Below are 16212 nucleotides of genomic sequence, written 5' to 3'. Positions count from 1 at the left end.
TCATGCAGATATGGGTCAGGAGCTTCAGTTAATGTTCACATCAACCATCAAAATGGGGAAAAATTTTGATCTCAGTTATTTAGACCATGGCATGATTGTTGGTGCCAGATGAACATTCTGCAAATATATCTCCTATTGGGTTCCACAAATGAAAGAGAGCCAAACGGGACTGGAACAACATAACGGTAAGTAAATGATTACAGAATTTTCATTTCTGACTGAACTAAACCTTTAAATGAAATCTTTCATAGCACTCCAATGTGGGCTTGCAGTACTGAACAGATGTCGTGATCTCGCTCTGATCTCTGATATCCTGTAATAACCATAGCTAATCTGTCTTTATTTTCATTGATCTTTAGTGCTTGTCTGTATTTTGTAAATTCAGCTTCCTGTTTTTGTCTTATAACTCATCTGCAACCTGTAAGGTCATTTTGTGAGAACTTTTAGTCTTTTACAAATACCCCCCACCATAAATTAGATTTTCCGCTGAGGATGGATTGGCAAAGAGACAATGAACTCAGGAAAACCCCTGACTTTCTTTATGTTCCCTATTCACACTCTCCCAAACACAACTGTCAGCTGCGAGCGTCATCATGCGTCCGTGATCAAATGTGCTACCGCTGCCTGGACTTATGGGAGTGTTTGTTATTCATTCCTGCGATGAGGATGACGGGTCAGTATTGCTGATCCTCTGATTCCACCGATAGTCTCTATGGCTCTGCAGGAAACATTTTCAGATGGGTTGTTTTCATTATGTTTGTACCTGGTCTGATCCAGGAAGGGTCTACTTTTGACTTTTGCAGGAACATTGTTTGTCCTGGCTGAAGTGTGTGTACATTAGGATTGGATAATATGTGTGATTCCAAAATTAATAAAAAATGAATAGTTGATTTACATTTAAAATGGAGAGATATCAAAGTTGATAACAAGAACATTTAAAAATATTTAGATTTTTGCATTTCTGGCAGACACCTTAATAGTTGCATTCAAGGTATGCATTTTATTAGACCATGCATTCCCTGGTAATCAAACCCATGACCTTGACATTGTTAGTGCTGAGTTAGTACTGAGTTACAGCAACACATAAACCTCAATATTAGAGATTGTTCACAATCTTTCCATGATTATTTATAAAGATAAAATAAATCAAAACAATTCAAGCATTTGGGGTATACATTTTATCAATGCATGCTTTCCCTGGGATTCAAACCCATGACTTTGACAGCTAAATGAACACATAAACCTCAGTATAGAGATTGTTCAATGAAATGATTAAAACATTTGGGGTATACATTTTATCAGTGCTTGATAGGATGAGATGGGAATAGAGCCCATGACCTTGACAGCAACATGAACACGTAAACCTAAAATGATCAGTGCATGCTTTCCCTGGAATTTGAACCCATGGCCTTGACAGTTTCATGAACACAAAGCTCAATCTAAAGATGTTCACAATCATCCCATGATGATTGATAAAGATCAATTGTAATGATTAAAACAATTGATCAGTGCATGCTTTCCCCGGGAATCAAACCCATGACCTTAACAGCTACATGAACAAAATCCACAATATAGAGATTGTACACAAACACCCCATGTTGACTGATAAAGAATAAATGATTAAAAAAGTGCATTTGGGAGGAGTCACGTGACGCCATGCGAGGATCGGATGTGTGAACGGTGAGCTCTGCGCACTTTGCTAGTTTTAACACCTTTTATGACATAAACTGGTTAGATTCAATACACTCTGTTCTAGGAGGACAATATGTCAAAGAATTCAAAATCCTCGGGCTCGGGTTTTTCTTTTTTCTGTTTTGTTGTACTAGGGGATGTTCGGGGTTTGATTGTTGCACTAATGTTGGGATGTGGTCTTTATAATCTTGTCTTTGACACACGATCTATTTTGTATAATATGTCAAAATGTCAAATGTTAATATGAGTGGATTGTCTCTCTCCATGTGGAATGTGAATGGGTTGGGGCACCCCATAAAAAGAAGGAAGGTTATTTCTCTTCTTAAGTGTAAGAAATATGATATAGTGTTTCTTCAAGAAATGCACCTTTCTCCACAGGAAGCTGAAAAATTTGGAAAGATATGGGGTGGACATGTTTTGATAGTGCTGGCTCGAGTAAGAGCAGGGGATTCATAAGTAAACATCAACAATTCAATGTCTCAAACAGACTAAAGATAAATTAGGAAGAGTCATTATAGTTTTAGCTGAAATTCAGGGACAAAGTCTTATTTTGGCTAATATTTATGCACCTAACATTGATGAGCAGGGCTTTTTTATAGATCTTGAAGGGATGTTGCAAGCCGCTGGCACCCCTCATGATATAATTTTGGGAGGAGACTTTAATCTTTTGATGGACTCAGTCCTTGAACACAGTGAAGCATAAGTGTGTAAACCCCGTAGAGCAACATTGACGCTTCACAGGATGTGTAAAAATCTTGGTCTTTCGGATATTTGGAGACTTTTGAAACCATCTGGTAGAGACTATACAATTTTTTCATCAGTCCATAAGATTTATTCTAGAATAGATTTTTCTTATATATATATATATATATATATACAAATCCCTCATTTCATCTGTTGTTGATTGCTCAATTGGAAATATCTTAGTCTCGGATCACACCCTGGTGAGTTTAGAGGTGTTGCCACATATAGAGAAAAATAAATCATATAGTTGGCGCCTTAATGTGTCCCTTTTGCAAAATCCTGATTTCCAACAAATGTTAATGACTGAAATCAGTGTTTATATGGAGACCAACTGGTCCTCGGTATCCTCTGTGGGCGTGCCTTGGGAGGCACTTAAGGCAGTTCTTAGGGGCCGTATCATACAGTATGCCTCATTCATCAAAAAATCCAAAGCACGAGAACTTGTGGAGTTGGAAGGAAATATTAAAAGTGCAAAGGCAGAGCTGAAGTGCCGTATATCATCTGATGGCCTCAGAGAATTGACCCAATTGAAATACAGATATAATACTATTTTGTTGCAGAAAGTGGAGTTTTGGTTATTGAGTTCAAGACAGTCATATTTTGAGTCGGGGGACAAAGCAGGGCAGCTTTTGGCTAGATTAAGCAGAGAGAGTCTTTTTCTACCATTCCCTCAGTGAAATCTACTGGTGGTGAAATTTTTACCTCAGCCATTGATATTAATAATGCCTTTAAAGAATTCTATCTTGATCTTTATAGTTCCACATCTTCGTCTACTGATGAAGACATTAGAAACTTTGTGGAACCATTAGATCTTCCTAAACTGAAGACTGAGCAAAAATTTTTTCTTGATTCTGAGATAACCTTGGAGGAGCTTGACGAGGTAATTAAGTCCCTACCTGCTGGCAAGGCTCCAGGGCCAGATGGTTTTGCTGCAGAATTTTTTAGATCCTATGCTACAGAACTGGCTCCACTTTTGTTAGAAGTTTATACTGAATTATTAAAGAAGGGAATGCTTCCTCCAACCATGACACAAGCCCAGATCAGTCTGATTCTTAAAAAGGACAAAGATCCAAGCGAGTTTAAAAGTTACTGTCCAATCTCCCTGATCCAACTAGATGTAAAAATGTTGTCAAAAAATTTGGCTAACCGATTAAGTAAGGTTATGACATCACTTATACATATAGATCAGGTGGGGTTTATTCAGGGCCGCAGCTCTTCTGATAACATCAGGCATCTCATCATTATCATGTGGTCAGTAGCAAATGATCAGTCTCCAGTCGCTGCCATCTCACTTGACGCCGAAAAGGCTTTTGATATGGTAGAATGGGATTATCTTTTTAAGATTTTGGAAATGTATGGGTTGGATTAAGTTACTTTATAAACACCCTGTAGCAGCGGTACAAAAAAATGGATTAATTTCAGATTATTTTACTTTGAATAGGGGCACTCGGCAGGGTTGCCCTCTTTCGCCATTATTGTTCTGTCTTGCCCTGGAACCATTAGCAGCCGTGATAAGAAAGGAAGATGATTTTCCAGGGGTGACGGCGGGAGGTGTGGCGCATAAATTTCTGCTTTACGCAGATGATATTTTATTATTCGTCGCTGACCCCACTAGATCTAAGCCTTGCCTCCACAGAATTATTAATTCCTTTTCCAAGTTCTCAGGATACAAAGTCAATTGGTCTGAATCCGAAGCTTTGGCTTTGACAGCATACTCTCCAGTAACGGCCTTCCAGTCGGGTGCCTTCCAGTGGCCCAAACAGGGCATTAAGTATTTGGGAATTTTATTCCCAGCAAATTTGTCTGATTTAGTCAGAGTTAATTTTGATCCCTTAATAAAAAGGTTTCAAATGATGTGGACAGGTGGGTATAAGGGGGTTCAGTGGAAAGGAGGAGGCGAGAACCGGCTTAAGAATATAAATAATAATTTAATAAACAACTTAAACAAAACACACAACTATAAACATACAGTACAGCTGCCTGTAATTCTCTTTCTCTCGAACTGTCGTCCCCGGCCACCTTTATCCCTCGCCGCCCCATCAGGCTGATTGGGGACCGGGCGTGCGTCATTCCAGCCCGGCCCCGCCCTCCTCGGCTCTACACTCCTCCCGGCGTTGCCTCAGGCCGGGGAGCCCCCGGCATGATGTACATCCCCCCTTCCTCTCCGGGGGGGGGCGTGCCTTGCGCCCCGACTGCCGGCGGGTTATCCCTGCCTTCCTCGACCTGGGAGGAGACAGGAGGGGAAAAACAACAACAAAACAAAATAGGCGAGGGAAAGGCCAACACGGAGCGACAGAGAGAGAGAGAGGAGAGAGAGAAAAAGAAACTCACCGGTTCTCTGATGCGCCGTCGCGTGGTCCTCGATCACTCCTCCACCCTCTCAGGCGGATGGCAGCCACTCCTCCCCGGGCGGACCGGAGTCAGACCTCTGACCCCCAGCGGACAGAACGCCCCTCCGCGTTCCCGGCGTCCCATGGGGACACTCCTCCGCCCCTGGCAGCGGCCCTACCACTCCAGGCGGTTGGGAAGTCGCTTCCCTCCTCCCCCTGCAGACAGCGGTCTTCTCTCGACCCCTCAGCGTTCCCGGGGGACGGCAGGGCACTCCTCCGCCCCCGGCAGCGGCACCCTCGCTCCAGGCGGTCGGGGAGTCCCATCCCCACTCGCCTCGCGGACGGAAGCCGTTCACCGCGTCCAGGTGGTCGGGCTACTCCGTCCCCCGTCGAAAGGCAGCGGCGCTCCCCTGGGTGGACAGAAGTGTCGAGGACTCTGCGACAGGAATCCCTCCTCCTTCCCGGGTTTTGGCACCAGTGTAAGGGTGTTCAGTGGAAAGGAGGAGGCGAGAACTGGCTTAAGAATATAAATAATAATTTAATAAACAACTTAAACAAAACACACAACTATAAACATACAGTACAGCTGCCTGTAATTCTCTCTCTCTCGAACTGTCATCCCCGGCCGCCTTTATCTCTCACGTGCCCCATCAGGTTGATTGGGGACCGGGCGTGCGTCATTCCAGCCCGGCCCCACCCTCCTCGGCTCTACAGTGGGCTTCATTACACTTATCGATGATTGGGAAGGTTAATGTAAATAAAATTAATTGTATTCCAAAATTCAACTACTTGTTACAATCTCTCCCTATAGATGTCCCCCTCTCTTATTTCAAGCAATTTGATAGCATAACGAAGTCCTTCATTTGGAATGGTAAGCGTGCCAGGTTAAATTTCAATAAGTTACATAGGCCGATTGACAAAGGTGGGTTAGGCCTACCCAAGATTTTGTTTTATTATTATGCATTCGGTCTCAGACATTTGGCTCATTGGTCGCTTCCACCTGAGTGAGCCCCTCCCTGGTTTTGTAATGAAAAGGAAGCTCTTGCCCCATCTCACCTCTGCATAGCCTTTCGATCAAATTAATCGGAGAAGTTAAGTCACACCTGTTATTTTGCATTTACACTCGATATGGACAAAAGTGTCCAGAGTGTTTAATGCAGATATTTATTTAAACGTAGCCTCGAGCATATGGCAGAACCCTAAACTATACATTTATAAGTCCCCTTTCTGTTGGTCAGATTGGATAGTGAGGGGTTTATAACACTCGGTGACCTATATGAGAGTGGAGTATTGAGACCTTTTGAAAATTTGGTTTAAAATTTTGGAATTCCCAGATCTCAGTTTTATAAGTATTTACAGCTGCGTCACCTACTCTGCACTGTTTTTGGGAAACACGCACCCCCCCCCCAGTATGGCAGATACTCTGGGAGTGGTGATTACTGCTTTTGGAAAAGGTCAGGAGGCATCAGTGTATTACTCCTTGCTAGTTCAGAGTCTGGGGGATGGAGCTTTAACCTCTATCAAGAGATTATGGGAGAAAGATTTAAACTTGGTATTGGAGGAGGGAGTGTGGGCTAAAATTCAAAAAAAAAATCAAGTCTACATGTAGAGATGCAAGGGTGCACCTTATGCAATTTAAGATATTACATTGATTCTATTGGACCCCCTCTTGATTGTATAGGCTTGGTCTTAAAGACACACCCACCTGCTGGTGATGCAAATCAGAAGATGGGGACGTAACCCATATATTTTGGTGGTGTGTTAAGATCCAAGAATTTTGGTTGAGGGTTCAGAGTTTTATGTGTGACGTATTGGGAACTCAAATTTCATTTTGCCCCAAACTCTGTATTTTAGGTGATGGGGCGGTCATTAATATAGGGGATAAATACATAAAAAATTGTGTCCTAGCCAGTGTTATGATTGGCAGACAAATCATTCTTAGGGGAAGGAAGTTGGCTGGAGCGCCCTCGTTTCAAGAGTGGCACACAGAGATGGGCAGGGTGGTGGCATTTGAGGTAATGTCGTATAGAAGGCTAGGTAGCATGGATGTGTTTAATAAAAAATGGGGCAACTATTTGGCCTTTTTGGAGGGTTCTCGGGGAGGGGCATTGGAGGGAGATTTGTAGTTTTAAATCTATGATTTTTTTTTTTTTTTATCTGTTCTTAAGTGTTTCCTCTTGTCTGTTTTAAATGGGGGGGGGGTGTACACTTTATCAGTGCATGGTTTCAATTCCCAGGGTTTCATGAACATAAACCTTAATCTTGAAATTTTTCACAATCATCCCATGATGATTGATAAAGATCAAACGAAATGATTAAAACAATGCATTTGGGGTATACATTTTATCAGTGCCTGATAGAATGGGAACCGAACCCATGAACTTGGCAGTAACATGAACACATCATATAAACCTCAATTGATCAGTGCATGCTTTCCCTGGGAATCGAACCCATGATGGTCACAATGTTATGAAAATATTCTGCAGTGCTTTCACACTTGTGTGGCCAATGACATGTAAACAATCTAGAGACTGTTCACAAACATCTCATGATGACTGACAAAGATCAAATGGAATGACTAAAACAGAGCATTTGGGGTATACATTTTAGCAATGCATGTCCTGGTAATTGAACCTATAACCATGACAGCTAAATTAACAAATAAACCTCAAACTAGACGTAGTTAACAAACATGTCATGGTGATTGACAAAGATTAAATTATTAAAGTGCATTTTGGGGTATATATTTTATCAAACCCATGACCTTGACAGTTACAGGAACACTTAAACCTCAATCTAAAGACTGTTAACAAACATCCCATGATGACTGGTAAAAATAAAATGAAATTATTAAAAACAGTGCATTTTGGGTATACATTTCAAATGCATGCTTTCCCTGGGAATCGAACCTAAGACTTTTACAGCTGCCTACATGAACATATAAACCTCAATCTAAAGATTGTTAAACATCCCATGATGATTGATAAAGATCAAATGAAATGTTATAAACAGTGCAATTGGCATACATGTGCATGTTTTTCCTGGGATTCGATCCCATGACCTCGACAGTCACCATAACACCTAAACATCAATCCAGATCCCATGACTGATAAAGATAAAATATTTTAAACGTTTTCTCACAACATTGACTGCTGTGATTGCTGTCAATATCATTCATTCAATAGCTGGGGCTGTGGTTTACATTGTCATGGTCTTGTCTGACTCTAAGTGAAACTAAGGGAGGAGCTCTGGTTTGTTTATCTCTGGTGATCCCTGTATGTCCAGTATGAAGTAACGATAACCTCTGGAGTTGTGTCTTGGGGAGGGCCAGGAAAGAGTCACACCGGGGGAAGTGTGTCTCTACATTTATAAACACAACTACTGCTCCACACTCTGGTAGAATTGTTTACATGTCACTGGCCACACAAGTGTGACAGCACTGCAAAATATTTTCATAACCTTGTGACCATTGTTTTTTTATAACAAACATCTAGATTCGAAATCTTCACACAGTGCTTGTTGGGGCCCCTACTGAGTCCATTTTTTCCTAACAACTGAACACTAAACGCTGGTGTGCAGAAATGTACAACAACAGCTACTCTCGGGCAACACTTGGTCTGGAGGCGAAACAAATCCACAAGGCGAAAGGGAAAAGCTGTGGCTACTACATGAGGATCGTGTTCTTCTTCTCTTCTCTGATCCAGTCGCTCATCATTGCCAGTCTGGTTCTTTTCCTTGTCTATGGCCAGCCAGAGAAGACCGCGGAGGAGAAGAGGGTGGAAGAACTTGAAGTGGCTTTTAACAAACTGTCCACAGACAACAATAAACTCAGAAAAGAGAAAGCTGACCTAGCCAGTGCCCTCAAAATGAAAACTGGAGAGAAGGATGCAGCGGACAAAGAGATAACAAAACTAAAAACAGACTTGAATACAACCACCATTAAGAACAAACAATTGCTCAACAGTCTTGTAAGTTATTTGATTGTTTGTGTGTGAACCTTGCGAAAACATGTTCAGGTCATATTTCACCTCAAAAATCAAAAGAAAAAAATTAAGAAATTATGTTTTGCATAAAAATGTATTCTTTTAGAAACTTTAGGAGTTTTTGCATTTTTTGTGAAATTTCAAAAGACATTTTCCTCAGAATTTCTCATTACTGTAGATATTTTGATTTTTTTTTTCATTGTTATTATCATTATGCTCATTGATGATTCTCATTACCATAATATGCTAATGTAAAAAAAATGAATACTATATTTTTTATAACAATTAGAATACATTTAAGGTAGTACAACAAATACTACCATGATACATTTAAAATGCTAAATTTTTCTTTGCATTACTGTAATGAGAATGATTGTTTTATTTTTAGAATTACAATAATATGACATATGTGTGTGTGTATATATATATATATATATATATATATATATATATATATACACACACACACTGTATATGTATATATTTCTTTCTTTTGAAGTGAAATATTACCCAGATAACTTCTTGATTAAGATTTATCTTTTTGTTAAATTTCCAAAAGACTTTTTGATGGTTTAAAAAAACACATCAAGTAAACCTTGTGTGAATACACTGGACTTTGTAGTAAATGCATCCTTGGTATTTTAATCTCAGACAACGTCCAACAGTGACCTCAGTAAATTGAGGCTTTCAGCCACCCGAAATACCCCAATCCAGTGTCCACCAAGCAACTCTCAAAGTAGTAAGTGCAATAACCTATCAATGAATTAACATATTGAAACAAAAAATAAGTAAGATTTCTATAGATATTACTCAGTGGTTTCTCTTCTAAGGTGAAGTAAAGTCTTTGCAGACTCTTTTGGAGCAGCAGAAAGCTCTGTATGGAATCCTTCAGAGCAACTTCAGCCAGACGGTGCAGTACCTTAAAGCTGACTTGGACAACACAGTCAAGGACAAAAATGACCACCATAGCATGGTGATAAAACTGAGGAAGGACAACATAGATTTAAAATCCCAACTTGATGTTTACACCAAGAAATGCAAAGAAGACTTTGCCCAATCTCTTCAAGGCATCCAGACAGTCACAAATTCCTTCCTGAGCAAGATTGACAACTTCTTCCCCCACTCTACCACGTTTCATCTCACCTGCCAGAAACAGCATGAACAGATGGAGAGGATTCGCTCCAACTGCTCCAGCCTCTCACGACAGGTTGAGGACAAGTTCCAGAGCTACCTGGACAAGGTGGGAGAGAAGGTCTCAGACATTCAGAGGCAGAGCAGTCAACTGGAGGTTAAGAATGGGTATCTGACTTCAGAGCTGGACAAGTGCAAAACAGGTCGGAAGGAAGAGGCTGCAGAAAGCAGCAAACAGTTGCAGGACGCCCAACAGAAGTTCGACAGACAACTGGAGCAGCTTCTAAGGGATCAAACCAGACTGAGGGAAGCAAAAGAACTATTAAACACCCAGCTTGTCCTGAAGGATGCCACCATTATGTCTTTGCAAAAGGACTGTGTAAAACAGGTAAAAGCACTTTTAAGACAGTATGTCAGAGCCACAAGCATCAACAAATGGAATTGCAAAAATAATGATTGTTGTTAAACATAATTCCCAAAGACTTACCCCATTGGTTGAGCCAATGTGTCTCTTGTCAGGATGCTTAAACAAACTAAGAAATGTTGTGTTAGCATCACAGAGACAGTGTTTACACATTTTTGGGGAAATCAACCTACAAATGGCTTACTTAGTTGTCTCTGCATATTAAGCTGGGATTCGACAAAGAATTTTGACATAAAAAATATTACACTTTAACTATAATCAGGAACTATATTAGCATGAAGAGCAGTGAAGGCTTTTGTGCCTAAAACTCAAATTAAGAAAATAAGTTGCTGAAATTTCTCCAATGTGGCCTCTTTAGCATGTTCAAATGCTGTAGTGTGGACTGTAATTTACTCAGTTGAATGTTTCTGCTTTTTTTCAGCTCAAACCTGCTGGTCTTCAAGCCCCAGGTACAGCGGGCCTGCAGCCTCCTGCACCAGCTCGGAGCCACTAACTAAAAAAAAGTAAGTGATCTTCAACTGTCAGGGGGCCGAATTTCATTTGAAAATGAGCATTACTAGGCCATACTCATTCTGGAGATACTTGGAGTGAATACTCTGAAGGGTCCAGGACATTACTCTATTGTATCCGTTTGGTATACCTTAGACAAAGACATTCGTCACTGGCACTGATCTTTGATTAATACCTTAAAGGAATATTCCAGGTTCCATACAATATAAGGTCAATCGACAGCATTTGTGGCATAATGTTGGCTACCACAAAAACTCATTTCTGACTTTTTCCTCTTTTTCTTTAAAAAGAGCAAAAATCTGGGTTCCAGTGAGGCACTTACAATGAAGTGAATGGAGCCAATCTGTAAACGTTAAAATACTGTTTCAAAAGTATAGCCACAAGACATAATCAATATGCACGTTAACTTGATATTAGTGTGATCAAATAGCCTACTAACCCATTTCTGTGTAAAGTTATAGCCAATTTGATCTCCTTGTTGCCATAACGATGTAATGTCAACAAACCCTGAAACCCTAAAATGATTGTAAAAATTGTTTTAAACAGATTTACAGCTTAAATAATTAGTTCGAGTTTTAACAAAAAATTAATGTAAGTGCTTTTATAAAATTATAAGCCTCAGATTTCTGCCTTTAAACCCTCCAAAAGTTGGCCATATTCACTTCCATTGTACATACCTCACTGTGAGTATACATCCTTTTTAAAGAAAAGGATGTATGAGTCGACATAATGGTTTGAGGTAATCAGCACTATGAGTAATAACTTATTCTCGCAGTGCCCTTCAAGGAATTTCCCCAGGACACTGGAATTTATGTTAATAACCATCTGCATTTTCAGACAAAGTGACATGTGACTGGTCATTTTTTAAATTTGAAACAAAACATGCAATACTTTATGTAAAACATACTATTTCATAATTCACAAAGTGATATATAATTTCACAATTTTAAATATTATGCTATTTAAAAGTAATTATATATTAATTATATTAATATAATTAATATTCAAATTAATTTTAATATTAAAACTCTTTGAGATTTTAGAGTTTATGCTTTGTTTTGAGAACTGACACATCTCAAACTGAGTCATTCAGAATTATTTTATAAAAGTTGTTTTCCTCTTTTCCATAGGTTGGGTGAAGAGAAGGGAATGATCTGAACCTCAAGGCCAGACTCTGAGTTCGAAGTGTCTAAAGGTTTTACGTGTGGGAGTTTCCTGATTTTGAGCCTGTGATCTCTTTTGTAAATAATGCCGTCACTGTGGATTACTGTAAATGTACATGCACTAAAAAATTTTAGTTCATTGTATAGTTTTATTTAAGGGTCAGGGACTGTGAACTTGACATGAAGTACTTTTGTGGTCTTATTATAAGAGTAGTGCAGACCTAACAAATATGAGCTGCCTGAAACAATGTTAAATAGAAGACTGCCTTTTCTACAAGCACAAGTTTATCATTAAACACAGAAAGTTGAGATTCTGCCGACAACTCCTAGAAGAGAAAATATTAAGATCTTTGCATTATAAGAATTGTGTTTCAGTGAATATTGTTTAAACCATCTGCTGGTTTTAATGTCCTTTTTAACTGTTTTCTTCCAAATAATTGGCCCTTGTTCATATGTTGATTTAAATATTTTGAATAAATAAGACAATTTTTTTTTTCATCAGTATGTACTGCCAACTCCAACTTTATATTACATTTATGTACTATACAGTAAAAATTTTAATATGTAAATATATGTTTTCAGAGTAAGGTAAAGGTTTTATGATTTGAAAAATGTTAAACAGAAAAGCATGATGCAAACTATTAAGATTCAGCAATATTGTTAGGTTACTAATCAAATGTAATCAAATGTGAGACAATTATCATGTAAACAGCACTGTACAAACTTGCAAAAGGTCTGATTTCCATTGAAGCAAACAAGATGATGTTTAGAACAGTCCCAAATCATGCATGTTTTACCCTGATCATATAATTAGCTATTTAAAATTCCGTATTAAATTAGAAAAATTACTTACACAATTTTACTTAATGACTAATTAAAGGTTAATGCAGAATGGAAAATATACAACCTTTACTCTAAAGACCTACACTACAATTTAAATATTAAATATTTGGCTGCGGTGTGTGTATGAAGAGGTAGGGAGGGAACTAAAGATTAATATGAAAAAAAAAAAAAAACAGAACTCCCCCCATGCAGGAAATCATCTAGGTGGAATAAACATCTTTGCTTTATGCATTCATAATTAAATAAATTATCATTCCACAGGAATCTGTTTGTTCCAGGGCAGTCCTTCATAAACATGGTGGCCTCTCCACCAATCTAACACAGTAGAGCAAAGGCCAGTGAGATTTATGGGACCCTTTTAACCCCACTAATCCGCAGAAATAACAGCTCATTAGCATCATGAATGAGAGGAAGACAGAAGGTACAGCACACTGCACAAAGATCCTCGCACACTGATGTCGTCAATCGGGTGAGGAGTTCAACGAGCACACATAAATATTTAAATGAATGTCGGATTGACAGGAGAACAAAGGGCCGAGGGGACCATTTCTGAACACCTCCTTCCTACACAGCCAGTACATTCGAACACAGAGAATGCTCAGTTACATTAGGATGCTGCCAGAACCCTTAAGCTTTATGTAGCAAGTACAAATACAGATGCCCCCTGCCAAGGCTGGTGTGAAGTCATTCCTTTGATAGGAGACATTGGGAGGAAATGTAATTGTTTTGGGGGCAAACCAGAGATTTGACACAAACTCCCGCATGCAATAAAAAAAATGTTTTAATGAATTTCTTCAGTGAGAATTTATGTTGCCAGTTTAGACATTACTTTACCTTTTATGTGACCAACAACTGCAATATTTAAGAGGAAAAGAGCTTTAGTTTCTCTGATGGACAGCTTGCTAAATTTAACTGTACTCATTTGTTTCCTGATTTCCTGATATTGTGTTGATCCTTCATAAACGACTCTCTATGATCATGTTATGCACACATGACATTAGCAGCATTAGTTGGTTAGAAGATTTAGCTAATTTAGCTAATTTAGTTATCTTGGATTATTCATTCTCGTTAGCAAGATTACATTAGCTAATGTAACAGCTAGCTAGTTTAAAGCTAAAAAAAACTCAGTGCATTAATATTTTTAAAGTACATCAAACACGTTTTTTATAAAATAGTAATCAGAAAATGTCTCTGCAAGCTGACAGATCATTGAAATACACTGCGAGGTGCTTAAGCAATAAGGCACAAGGCCATGCTACATTGCTAATTTAGTCAACGTGAAAGGGCATTGTTAGACACAACGTGCTGCAGTTTGCCTTGAGTGCCATTGTTAAATAAAACTGATATTGATTAATCAGCAACCAGGAACTGTCCATTTTATATTGTTTAGCCAATCTGAAGACTTTAAGGCATTCCTGGCTATCAGTCAATTTAAGCATTTGAGTTTGTTGACCTTTTTAGAGGGCAGGATTTTGGGGGGTGGTCTAATTCAGTGGCTAATTCTGGTGGAGTGCATGACACAAGTGAGCAGAGATTGTGAACTGTACTCACTCGTGAATGGGGTACATTCATGACAGTTAACCTTTAATACACAATATGCTTCCACCAGATGTGGCAAAACAATATAGCCACTTTTCCACCATCGGGTTGAACGGTTCTTGTTGCGAAACTGTGGCATTCTGTGCTGATCCAGGCCATTTGGCATGGTTACGGTTTCTTTTTCCACTGTGGTGCTTAAATGTACGTAATCTCAGCCTCAGACAGCATGCCCACGAACCGCCCGCAGTCCGTGCTCTATAACCTTAAAAACACTTTCTCGATTCACACAGTGCAAATCTGATTGGCTGGTTCGATGGAACTTCTGCGAGTAGATGCACACAGGACGTTTTATAAGTCCACCTGGAAGCCTAGTTGTGTTCACAAGTTTCCGCGTTGATAAAATGAGCCCATTTGAGGAAAAAAATTATCACTGAATTTGCCCTGGTTTGCCAGGTTAGTGACAGAATATTCAGAAGAATATATAGAATATATCACTTCGTTTGTGGCTCGTAGCAGAAAGTACAATGGATATCCACAAGCAGTGCTGCGTTGCATCTGCTTTGTTTACTTAGTTGTGTCTGTGGAATTTTCTATAATGAGGTTTTCTGTGCTGTACCGAGACTCTCTACATATTTTCTGCTCTTTTCTTGTGTGTTTTCTGTGCAATATCACGCGGAGACTCGTGCACCATTATATAAATTATTTCTTTCCCCATGTCAGGCTTTTTTATGGTATGATACATCTCCGAAAACCCCGCCCCTAAACACCCACATGACAAAAGTGAATGAGAATGGTCGCTTAACATGTAAGTTAGATGGCTTTTCCTGTCTAAATGGGCAATTCTTTGGCAATTAAAACTTCTTTAGAGCCCAGACCTTTGCCGAAGCCATAGGTCATGCCTGTTTACTCCATTTCTAAGGAGATGATGAAAGAATGAAGAAACACAGAGTCTCAAAGGTCTTTCTTCATGTGAAATAAGGGCTCTTGGGTTTCATCAGACAGCCTTAAAATAATGTGTGAAAGCTACACATTTTTGACAAATATTTTACTATTGCATAAATATAATATAATATACCTATTCTGGTTAGCTAGGTTCCAAAAACAAAAGTGTACCATAAACGTAAAATGGAGAAAGACTAAAGTTGTGATGATATTTTAAGTATTTTAAAATATGTTTATATTTAAAATATGATTTTTTTATGTAATTCATGAGTTTTCAAAGCCTTAAAGGTAATCATGTAAAAGCTTAATATGAATAAATTACTTCTTAAGGTTTAGGAAGCACACATACACGAATGACAAAAGTATGATCATTTGTATGACAATTAACCTTCATAATCGTGAAAGCCCTAAAACAGACAATTAATCATCATAAATGCTCGGATGCTGCGGTTTTTGCTCTGCAGAGATGAGGTTACTTTTGTTGAGGATCGGGACACACTGCTTCCTGTGACATGAGGACTCCAGGATATTCCTCAAGTGTTCAGTGATTCAGGGACTGAAGGAAGCTGCGCCAAATGCACAACCACCAGAGACAGATCTGCCTGCTCCACCCTGCGGGCAACAGCGGAAGCACGTTTCTTAAACCTGTTTCCTGAGCCCGGTCTGCATCTTATGACCTTTTGACTTCACAAAAACAACCTTAACAAAAGAAAAGCTATGGGCACTTCCTGAATGTCTAAGACATCTCTATAGCATATTATAGCAGTGTAGGAAGACCAAATATAATTCATTGTAACGCACAAAGGTAAAGGTGGCAGGGTCAATGTATGTAGCTATTTCTGTAGGAAAGAGACAGCATGGCTCTTATTCTGCAAACATTATTTAACTACACACTTATGTTCATTGCATAA

The 16212-nt window shown here is 39.1% G+C and overlaps 1 protein-coding gene across 1 annotated transcript; it reads left to right on the top strand.

Moving 5' to 3' along the window:
• The first annotated feature begins 7942 nt into the window (after nucleotides 1–7942).
• On the top strand, nucleotides 7943–12475 carry plvapb (plasmalemma vesicle associated protein b). The gene is made up of 5 exons (XM_051673413.1): nucleotides 7943–8734; nucleotides 9401–9488; nucleotides 9580–10268; nucleotides 10726–10807; nucleotides 11945–12475. The coding sequence occupies exons 1-4, from the start codon at nucleotides 8348–8350 to the stop codon at nucleotides 10795–10797; spliced, it is 1236 nt and encodes a 411-aa protein (XP_051529373.1). The 5' UTR covers nucleotides 7943–8347; the 3' UTR covers nucleotides 10798–10807; nucleotides 11945–12475.
• The last annotated feature ends 3737 nt before the right edge of the window (nucleotides 12476–16212 follow it).

This window comes from Myxocyprinus asiaticus, chromosome 35, assembly GCF_019703515.2.
Source record: "Myxocyprinus asiaticus isolate MX2 ecotype Aquarium Trade chromosome 35, UBuf_Myxa_2, whole genome shotgun sequence".
Classification (NCBI taxonomy): domain Eukaryota; kingdom Metazoa; phylum Chordata; class Actinopteri; order Cypriniformes; family Catostomidae; genus Myxocyprinus; species Myxocyprinus asiaticus.
This window is presented reverse-complemented; position numbering and strand designations above follow the sequence as displayed.

Bases quoted from the DNA above. Each gene is read 5' to 3' on its own strand.
- plvapb (XM_051673413.1), top strand. From the start codon at position 8,348: ATGTACAACAACAGCTACTCTCGGGCAACACTTGGTCTGGAGGCGAAA. The intron at 8,735-9,400 runs GTAAGTTATTTG...TTTTAATCTCAG, and splicing joins AACAATTGCTCAACAGTCTT to ACAACGTCCAACAGTGACCT. The intron at 9,489-9,579 runs GTAAGTGCAATA...TTCTCTTCTAAG, and splicing joins ACCAAGCAACTCTCAAAGTA to GTGAAGTAAAGTCTTTGCAG.